Genomic DNA, 11,007 nt, shown 5'->3' with positions numbered 1-11,007 from the left:
TTAGACCTGACCCACCTAACCCACTTCTTAATGTTACTGAGAGTGAATGTGATTAAGACCAATGATGAAAACTTCCAAAAATTTCAATGAAAATTATACACATATCATTATTTATTTTATATCATTTAATACAATTGAAATTAAATAGATTATAATTTCAAAATTATATATATTGTAATCAAATATCACAATATTATTGTATAGAATAATATTTGATATAATTTAATAATAAATATATTTATAAAATTAATATTTTTTTATCGACCCATATCATATGATTAATTATATTATATACCTATATCATTTTTTAATAATTTTAAAATATTTATTATCATTTATTATATTATTGTTAAAGTTTTTTTTAATATTTTAATAAGTTTTGATAAATTTTAATATCCATCGATATGATTTTGATATATTTAATATATTCGTAAAATGGAAGTGGGGATTACCAATATTTTTATCCTTTACTGGGACACAACACGAGGGCATTTTGGTAAATATAAAAAACAACGAGAAAGAACACGGAAATGGTTAGAAAAAAGAAAGCTATATCTGAGGTCTACTGAGTGCAAAAAACGTAGTGTGTTCTAGAGAGAGAAAAACCCGGAAACCCTAGTTTCTCTCTCTAGAATTTCTCACACAACCCATCAACCATCTCTCATATATTCGGTTTCCTTCCCCAAATTCACAAAAAATGGTAATTTCATTATCCGCCTTTTTTTTTCTTGGTTTTTTCTTCTATTTGTTTGTGGAGTTCATCCATGGGTTCTTCATATCTGTGAATTATGGTGATTGTTGTACGGGAGAGCTCTAATCATCTGTAGGTTCAGCTCTGTTTTGTCTTTGATTTAATCTGAAACCTTCTGTTTAGCTGCTGAGAAAATTTTGGAAAAGAAAGAATATGGTCGAATCTTGTCTTGCATGCAGTTTTGTTTTGTGGAAATGAATAAAAGCATGACGCCGATTGAGCCAATTAGTTATATTAAGGTCAATTAGGTAAACGAAGAATATCAGATTCAATATTTCTCAGCAATCAAAGGTGGGTGAAAATTAGGATCCAAATGATTCGATATCACCACTCACTTTTTCCTTATGGGAGAATATTTTTCAGGATATAACCTGGATAAAGAATTTTTTTGGGTTTTTTTTAATGGAATAGTTTTTTTCTTCCTTTTTTGTTTTCTTTTTAAATCTTCTGGTGCACGTGAGCTTGGTGATGTTAAATCATGTGTGTTCAAATCTATTTTATTATTTCTTGTGGTTTCTGTGAATTCACTTTGATGTTCTTTTGACAGCACAAATTGGGTAGAGGTCACCGGGACAAAGTCCAGCAATTCATGGCAATAACTGGGGCAAGGTAATCTAACAGTGGTGTTGGGTTTCACTGCTGAACTGAGTTTTATATTTCTGTTTATGGGGTGGCCATGGTTGGCGATGAACAACCTTGGGCATTTATTACCTGCACTTGTTACTGCATTTTTTCTGTTATTAGAAGCATGGAAAATTGAAAACGTGGAGTAAAATCATTCGGTGAGCACCTGTTTGAAAAACAATATGGAAACAAAGGGAAAAGAAAAAATTTCAAAAGAGAAGCAGTTTCTAGAAATAGGATGCTAAATGACATGCAATGCCGCTAATAGGGAATATACATGTTGTTTAGTTTGCATATACTTGTAAGGTAGCAACTGCTAGCAGCTTAGTGTCTCTTTCTATTTGCACCTACGCTCTCCTTGGATGTTATATCATTTTAATGAATTTGAAAAGATTAGGTGTGTGTTGCAAGTTTGTGGTTATTTTTCTCTAACATTTTGAATGTAATCTTACGTATATGTTTGATATGTTTACTATTTACTACACCGATTCATTGCTTGATGATCAGCACAGGGGGAATTGACTTAAACGCTCCCTCGTAATAGTGGCTATTAAAGAATGAATTTGGAAACTAATGGACGTGCATTAATTTGTGGAATTTTTGTTCTTGGATTCGTGGCAAAATAAAAATTTGAAGAGTCAATAGTAATGTTTTGTATTCTTCTGTGGTTATGCATGATTTTATGAGGCAAATTTAGGAAATTTTCACATGTTGCATCTTGGCTGTCAATCCTATAGTCTTATTGGAGAATATCGGAGGCTGGGTTTGTTTCTAGTTATTATGTGGATGCTATAGAATCTAAAGGAAAACGTTCAATCAGAACACATCACGTGTCTTTGACTGTGGTGATGTTGTCACTTTCCCATCTAAACTGATATGAATCTCTAATACTGCTTCTAAGGTGGTTTTTTTATATGGGAGGCGGTACTAGAGAAAATGCTCATGATAAATAATCGCATGAGAAATGGTTGGAAGCTGCTCAACAGTTGTTGCCTTCGTAAGCATGATGCTGAATCTTCCAATCATGTTCTGATACATTGTGATTGGATCTTTGACCTTGTGTCCTGTTTTTCTCTTAGTAGAAGTGTTTAGGGTTCTATTGAGTTTGGTTAAAGAGGTAGTCCTTAGCTGGAATGAAACTTCTGTGCATTGGTTTGGAAGTTGATTCTGTTATGTTTGTTCGGGACCGTTTGGAAAGAGCACAATGCCGGAATTTTTTATGGGGTGCAACTTTCTACTCAGGCTGCTTTTAGTTGGTTTTCCTTTTCTTCATATGTATTTCAGAATTCAAATACATCATGTGAATATGCTTGTGCCTCTTTTTTGTTAGGTGCATTTTAGTGCATTTCTTTTTTTGCCTATTAGAATATATATATATATGTGTGTGTGTGTGTGTGTATGTGGGATACACAAACCTAATTTTGGTAAAATTAGATGTATTTGTCAACTTGTGTATCCCGTGTTGTGTTGTTTTCCTATTTTACATATTTTGCATATTTGGAAGTGTGGGTTTTTAATCTTTTCATTTTTAGCCCTTAAATTTCATTTTCATTGAAATGCGGCTGAAAACAGTAAAACTTCTCTTCCCTTTTTCTGAATAAACATTCTTCTTTAAAAAGAATGGGCAAAGAGTCGAATCACATATGATGTCAAGACCTAAATCCATAATTCAGTGGGTGTCCAACAACCCCATCCTAGAGGCCTAAGCAAAAATAGATTTCAGCACAACTTCATTTAATGTTAGAGAGCTCCCTGCACTTATATTCTTTAATTCCATTCCTTGGAAAGGCTCCAAAGAAGATGATGAGGATAATATCCATATAAGTTTACTACTGAAACTCATAAAAAAAGAAGCCTAAAGCCTCACAAATCTCTAGAGACTGCAAAATGGAGGAAAAGAAGTTGACTAACTTGGTAGAAAATGTGTAGTGGGAAAGGGACTACTAGCACATTGATCAAGAGGTCTTCATCTTTAACCACCTTAAGTAGGAAAGGCAACTTTAGATGGAGCGCATGAACTGTGTCAACTTGGTTGAAGAGACAGCTCCATTAAGAACACCTGAAAAAAATAAGCTGGTCCATAGATTTTCACTAAGGCCTATCAAAACAAAACCAAGCGCAACTTGTCCAAAAACTTCTCAACACATTTTATGTCTCCAAATCTCCTAACCTCCTCATCAAGGACAATTGCCTCTTACAACTTTACTCTTTCATTTGAACGTTTGTTATATTACCCTTTGTTGTCTAGGCAAAATGGTCTTTCTGTGTGTGTATGTGTATTTATATCATTTTTTAGTTCAATTAATATTACAAAAGCCTTATCCTTTTTTTTTTTCTTTTTTCTTTTTTCCTCCTTTCAAAATGCAGTGAAAAAGTTGCTCTTCATGCTTTGAAGGCCAGTGATTGGCATCTTGAAGGAGCATTTGATGTATTTTACAGTCAGCCCCAGATTAAAGCATTTACTGATTCTAGACATTTGGAGGAGCTTTACAGTAGATATAAAGGCAAGTTTTTCTTTTCCCATTGTGTTCCTAAATGACTACCACCTCCTCAAATGTGTGCATGACACATGCTGCACACTTATTTTCCATTTTTTGTCATAAGCAAGACAGTTGATTATGTTTTTGCTATCATCAAGATTGCAACTTTATTGTACTTGTGAATGTTTAATTTAAGTCTGCTAGCTTTATCCACACAAGGGGGTATGGTGTTCTGCTTGTGAATGCAATGAAATTTAGAATTTGAGGATAGACCAAGTGCTTGTAATCTTGCAATCTAGAGCTTTCATTTGCCTGGAAGGGGATTGAGGACATTGTCCTTGTTCTCAGTCTTGTTGAAAGAAATTATCCTATGAAAGTAAAACAGCTACCAGATGGAGAGATGGGAACCTCTAGATGATGAATCTTGATTCCATGTGGTTCCTTGAAAATGATATAGAACACGCATACCATTGGTAATCCCATTAGGTAGAAAATGCAAAAATAGAGTATCCTGGCTTGGATGGTTTCATCCCTTTTAATAAAGGTTCCTGAACTTGGTTTTTGGTAACAATAGGTGAATATTCTATTTTCTTCTTCTAAAACACCATGGAAATTTTTTTGCAATGATTGAGAAAATTGGGTCCTGAAGGGGAGGGAGATTTTGATTGGACACCTGATCATGAAAAGAATTCTAGCTCTTGGCCATCTGGTCACTTTTCCATGTCCAAGGTGCCCATTTTGTGTTTTCCTGTTGCGTATACTCAAGAATTTTGCGCCTTTCTCAGATTGTTCAACATGTTTTTTTCCTTTCCTTTTTTTTTGCTCTTCTATCATTTCATTGCAAATGACTCTTCCTTCTGGCCTTAACACTTTACTACTGCAAGCTAATCCAAGTGCTCACTCAGCTTAACGAGGATGATTCCTCATGCAGTTCTCAGTGCATGCTTGTTTCTCTTTACATTATTACTCTGGAGAACAAAATATTTATTTTCAGGGAGAAGGGAGATTGGTTGATTTTGTGGAGTTTGATGTTGAATCAAATATTCTCTAAGAAGTTAACAAGGAGTTTTCCATGTTTGGTGGCTATAAAATTGTGGCAGGAAGCCTATCAAAAATAAAATGAAATTGTAGAAAGAACCTCATATTTTTTTAAAGTGACATGGATTCTAGGTTATTTTTTGTTTTGTGTGCCTTGCACCTAAAGCTTTAGAAAGGCTTTAAATGCACCTTTTGCCTTTTAAAACTATGGCTTTTGGTTTAGCAAGCACTTTTCAAGCCACAGCTCTGAATTAGAATATTAAGTCCCTCATCCTTTTTGGCAGTTATAGAATTCCTAGATTTCTCATTAGGAAATCTAATGGCATTGGAGTTACTAATGGAAGTCCCCACCACTGCATGGGGAAGCCCAGACCATAGAGGTCTAAATTGTTTTGAAGTTCTAGCTCTTACTCTAGGCCTATTTATCAACCTCACTAGTCCCCCTATTATCTCAGTTGAAGAGGATGTTCAAAATTGTAGAGGTGCCAATAACCACATTGGACCCTGAAAGAACTTTTAGTCTTCTTGATAACCACTATTGTCCCAAGAACTCATAGACAGCAAGGAAGTCCAATTCTAATGCTTCGTATCCTGCAACCTTTTGGCTAACCATCATTTATTAAGGTTCCCATTTAGTTTCTTTGTAAATCACAATTTCTGCATAATGTGTTACATTCAAATATACACTGTAGGCGAATTGTTCATGGAAATTCTCATGCATCCCATAATCACATGGGATATGAAACCTGCTCTTCATGGTTCTAGTAGAATGCCCAGTGATCCAACCCAAACCAGCATTATTTTTTTTTTTTTGATTGAGCCCAAACCAGCATTATTAATATAGATTTCAATTTTCCTACTGCCTAAAGCACCTGATATGGTTTATTTTTGTCATACATAAATAATGTAAGCCATGAATTGGTGTTAATAAAGAAATTTTGACTTCAAGGGAACTCTCATGTTTTGCAGATCCATATGTTGATATGATAATGGCTGATGGCATCTCCGTCCTTTGCAATGACCTTCAGGTAGCTGTCTTGATTTATTGTTGTTAACATTCTTAATCACACAATTAAATCTTATAGAAACATTTCTAGTATCTTAGGAAGAAAAATCTGGAAAGGTTTTGCCCATAATGCTTTGGAGCTTATGGACCATTTTAATTAAGTACTAAAGCCTTTCTTTTTAAAAAAAATAATGATATTCTCCTCTCTAAAGGTTGTTCAATGCATTTATATTCTCACAGAATATGAACTTACTCTTCTTCTTTCTTTGGGCAGGTGGATCCTCAAGATATTGTTATGGTATGTGCATATTGCTATACAAGGCATGCATGGTTAACTAGTTTCCTAGGTGGGTAATTCATAATGAATATTCCAGAAGATTGCATAGGGAGCATAGAACTTCTCCAAGACAGGAGCATGAGCAGAGTCAAAAAGGAATTTTATAAATATAATAAATCATGTCTACATGGTGACACATTGGATTTTACCCTGGAAGATTATCCTTTGCTACTAGATTCATTTTTTTTCCCTGGTAAATAGAAACTATGTGAGAATTTCTACAAAGTCCATTGAGTGATAACCCACAATATGCTAAATTCAAATTTTAGTTGTGGAGTTTGGACTGAAAATGTATTTGAGAAATTACCAAAATTTTCAGAATACTTTTGTGAAGATTTGGCAGTAGTGGAAGTGATGTGAATAGTGAGGTTTTTGATTTGTTTTTAACCTGATCACGATCTTTTCCATTTTTTTCTTGTCACATTATATGTGTGAATGTTGAGGTTTATTATCCATCTAGTCTGAAAATTTTAAGAATAAATTTTTTATTTCAACTTGTTAATAAAGAAATTGTGAGAAGCTTTTAAGCATGAAATTTCCGAAGCCCGGATCTGTATCTATAATTCATGATAGTGGTTGTTTGGTTTTGAGATTATTTATCAAGAAGATTGATTAATGACCTGGTTGGACAATTTTTCTGACCTAGATGATCATTTTTCTTTTCCCATTTCCTGCAGTTAGTTGTCTCATGGCACATGAAGGCTGCCACCATGTGCGAATTTTCAAAACAGGAGTTCATTAGTGGATTGCAAGCATTGGGGTATGTATCCTTTGGCCTTTCTGTTTTGTATATTTTTCCTTGATAATTTGAATTATATTTTATTGAAACTGCTATGAGGTGAATTTCATTGAAAGCTATATATGCCCTCTACAGGATAGATTCACTGGAGAAATTTCGTGAGAGGATACAATTCATGCGTACTGAGCTGAAAGATGAACGTATGTGTAAAGATACATAATTCTCTCTATGTGATCAAATTACTTTATAATTCCATATGTGCTGTTGCTACTTATAGATATAGTCATATTTTAATATATATTTTTAAGAAAAAATGACTTCTTTTGGTAATAGTTTGATTTGATCAGTACTGTGAGAATAATAGACTGGACTTTTGGTCTTTTCTTGCTGAAATGTTGTCTGTTTCTTACTATATTCCAGAAAAGTTCCGTGAGATATACAACTTTGCTTTTGGCTGGGCTAAAGAAAAGGTACACATGTTTTATGCATAAACATATTGAGGATTTCTTTTTCATTATTAACTTTTTTTTTTTTTCCTTTTATAATCTTTATCCTTTTTTAGAGTATCTTGAAATCATAGCTCTTTTCAATAGTTCGTACTGTCAAATATTCCTTCAAATTTGTCCTTGCTTCTTAGTTGTTACCAATCTTTTCTACATTTCAAGTTTTGCTTATTATTGAAGCTTTAAAACTGAAAATTGTTGTGGATTGAGGATTCTCTTTGACTGAAAATGAGCAAATATTTGAAACACACACACAGAAGAGAGAAAAATGTCAATAAGTATGGCTATGGTGAATTAAATAAGAGAGATTGCTCCAAACCAGATCAAGGAAGCATATCTGAAGGCCACTATGAGAGCCTGATAAAGAGTCTAGAATCATAAGTCGCCATGGACTTCTGAAGTCCAATAGGGAGCCACCAGAAGAGCAAAGAGAATAGTGCCAGTACGATAACCAATCCTGTTGAACAGCCATCAACATTTTGCTCCACTCTTAACACTAATAGAAAAGCTGATTTCAGAGAAATTGGTTTTCTTATAAAATGCTGTAAGAAACAATATGCCAATCAATGTGTTCAAATTGTAAGCAAAATTGCCTTCCTGTTGTTGCTGAGGGTATTTTTATCATCAGCTAAATTGTTTATGTATTTCTGCCATTGCCATTTATTTATTTATTGCATATGAGCCATTTTGAAAGGAGGGTAAAATGTTATCTTTCACTTTTTTATTATTTCTTCAGGGCATCTACTCTCTTTTGATTCTTTTTTAAACCCCAAAAGTCATAATTGTTATTGTGAAACTAACTTGGCAATGGAGCAAGTGGTTGTCACAGAAGGCAGTTCTTGTGTGAAAAAGAGCAGGAAAAGAACATGATGGTGTTTGAGCGTTCATCAAGGCGAATGCACCCCTTTGTTCGGATCATTCACATGTTTATTGTTCCCTTTATTTTTGGTGATAGTTTGGGTTTCAGTTATATTTGTGGTGATGGGGGATTATTTAATCGAGTTGTTTAAGAGGCATTCAGGTCACAGGGTTGGTGGTGGCAGTTACATGAAACAATATATATAAATTCTATTATGGAATATACTCAAACCTTTTGAGAGTGCCAGCCATATGTTTATGCAATTGAAAAATTATAGTGCTTGATAAAAAATTGGTTTACTTTTGATATCTCCATGATTTCAGGTACTGATGTTCATTTACTGATTGCAGGGTCAGAAATCTTTGGCATTGGATACGGCAATTGGTATGTGGCAGTTACTATTTGCTGAAAAGCAATGGGCGTTGGTTGATCACTGGTGCCAGTTCCTACAGGTTCCTTAACTACAAATTCCTTCATTAATATTTACTAGGATCATTAAAAACTCATATGAAAACCAGTAATGTTTTGTTGCAACTTGCTATGGGCACGAAATACTCATCAATATGGTATAATACCTTTTTGTGGGTGTTTTTGGGTTATAAATGGAATATTTGTCATGTAAAGAGTCCTTCAATTGAACTTCTCTTTTATCTGCTTACCTTTTACTTACCAATAAGCAATAATTGAGGTAGAAATCCATTTTGTTACCGCATTATTGTTCATCAAGTAGATCGTATTTTGTATGTTAAAAAAAGTTGTCTTTATTTTTGTGCATGAATTTGATCATCTCATATTTCATTGATAGCTCTTATTTATGGCATCTACTAATATATTTAGCTTTTGTTTTTGTTGGTGCCATTAAATTTAGGCTCGACATAATAAAGCAATCTCTAGGGACACCTGGTCTCAATTATTGGAGTTTGCAAAGGTAAGATGCTAAGATTTGGTATACATGCCTGGCTGTGCAACTTGCATGTGCTGTTGATCTGCTCTTGAACCCTTGTTTACCTCCCTACATTCACACAATTGAATTAATAATTCATTCATAGAATGAGCTACTTTGAGTCTGTTTGACAACGTTTTTAAAAACAGTTCTCAAAAATAAGTTTTTAGAACAGTTCAAAATTCTTTTTAGGAACAAAATTCTATTGAAGGATTCAAATATGAAAATTTTCTTGACTTAATCTTCTCTTTGAGTTAAAAATTTATCAAATGTGTTTTTTTTTTAGTTAGAAAACTGTTTTATATTCTAAATAATAGAAAATTGTTTTTAATTCTAAATAACAGAAAAAAAAATTTAAGAACAATTTTTAAACAAACAATCATTTCTCTTTTTTCATGGGTTCTTCAATGTGTACAATTCAATACATATGCTTCGATATGATGACAAAGGAAAGACAGTGAATTGCCTCTCCTTCCTGGTACCCTACTTATGTTGGGAAATTGGTTCTGCTAAATGAGATGCAGCCTTAGGCACATTTTGTACGAATAGAAACATTGTTTTATATGCAGTTTGTTCTTCTATTTTATCTGGTTCAAATTGTTGAGGAACTGCCAAAATTTCATCAAACTACCCTGAAACCCACAATCATTACTGGGAATTATCTCCCTACTTATAGTCTCTATCTATAGGTTAGAAGAAAAGGGTCATCAACCCATGTGTTGATTAAATATGACCTTGCTGGTTGTACTGACACTACTCATAATCACATTACTAATACCTGGCCATGGTATCTGTTACGCAGACTGTGGATCCTTCACTGTCTAATTATGATGCTGAAGGAGCTTGGCCGTATCTCATTGATGAGTTTGTGGAGTACTTGAATGAGAACAACATCATCCAAAAGGGCCAGCCGATTGACTGGAGCCTAAAACGGTGAGAACTCGTGCAATGGAGGTGTATGTTGTGGAGTGTTCTATCATCTTTGTTCGTGTGTTGTTTTAGGTTGTGCTGCTCCCTTAATTTACTCTTCATTTTCAGAATAAAGAGACCAACAAAGGAAAAATAAGAACAAAAGACACCGTAAATTATGAAACATTTTCTCTTTACTGACTTAATCAGTACTCGCTCTACATTTACAGTAATTGGGACTGTTGATATGGGTATATGGATTTTCTTGTGAAGTAAAATTTGTGAGTATCTAGTGAGCTCATGGTGTAAATTTTTATAGCTAGAAATGTACACTTCTTGCTCCTTTCCATGTTGAAAGCAAGTAGATTGAACACACAACTCCTCTGCTTTCCTCCTGTTGGAAATGTGCCTAGTTTGTTGCCTTCTAAGCTTCTGATGAAAGGAGAGAGCTAAGATGGCTCGAGCCATGTTTCACGGGCCTGTTTGGAAACTGTTTTTGAAGACTGTTCTCTCTTTTAAAGAACAGGGGGTTGTTTTCAAACTTAGGAAAACATGTCAAACAAATTTTTTATCGACAGTTTTCAAGAATTTGTTGTGAGAATATGGTGATTTTTTATAACACATTCGAAGTATGTATAGGTGTTTTTGTTTAAAATGTTTTTAGAAATAAGGGAAACATGGAAAATAAGTTGATAGTTTTTGTATTTTGCTTCAAGTGTGTATTGCTTTTTATAGAGAATAAGGTCGTAAAATCAGAGATGGTTAGACATTGGTATAAGCCTCAGGATGAGTCAAGGTTCCAAAATAAATGTATCCTG

The 11,007-nt window shown here is 34.0% G+C and overlaps 1 protein-coding gene across 1 annotated transcript; it reads left to right on the top strand.

The window, feature by feature from the left end:
* The first annotated feature begins 571 nt into the window (after positions 1–571).
* On the top strand, positions 572–10,546 carry LOC117909427 (DCN1-like protein 2). Its single transcript, XM_034823473.1, has 12 exons — positions 572–700; positions 1,299–1,360; positions 3,743–3,879; positions 5,863–5,921; positions 6,174–6,197; positions 6,914–6,996; positions 7,111–7,175; positions 7,396–7,445; positions 8,688–8,789; positions 9,206–9,265; positions 10,083–10,213; positions 10,319–10,546. Exons 1-12 carry the CDS (start codon positions 698–700, stop codon positions 10,344–10,346), a joined length of 804 nt encoding a protein of 267 aa, XP_034679364.1. The 5' UTR covers positions 572–697; the 3' UTR covers positions 10,347–10,546.
* The last annotated feature ends 461 nt before the right edge of the window (positions 10,547–11,007 follow it).

This window comes from Vitis riparia, chromosome 19, assembly GCF_004353265.1.
Source record: "Vitis riparia cultivar Riparia Gloire de Montpellier isolate 1030 chromosome 19, EGFV_Vit.rip_1.0, whole genome shotgun sequence".
Taxonomy (NCBI): domain Eukaryota; kingdom Viridiplantae; phylum Streptophyta; class Magnoliopsida; order Vitales; family Vitaceae; genus Vitis; species Vitis riparia.
The sequence above is the reverse complement of the archived record's forward strand: the minus strand, read 5'-3'. Positions and strand labels throughout refer to the sequence as shown.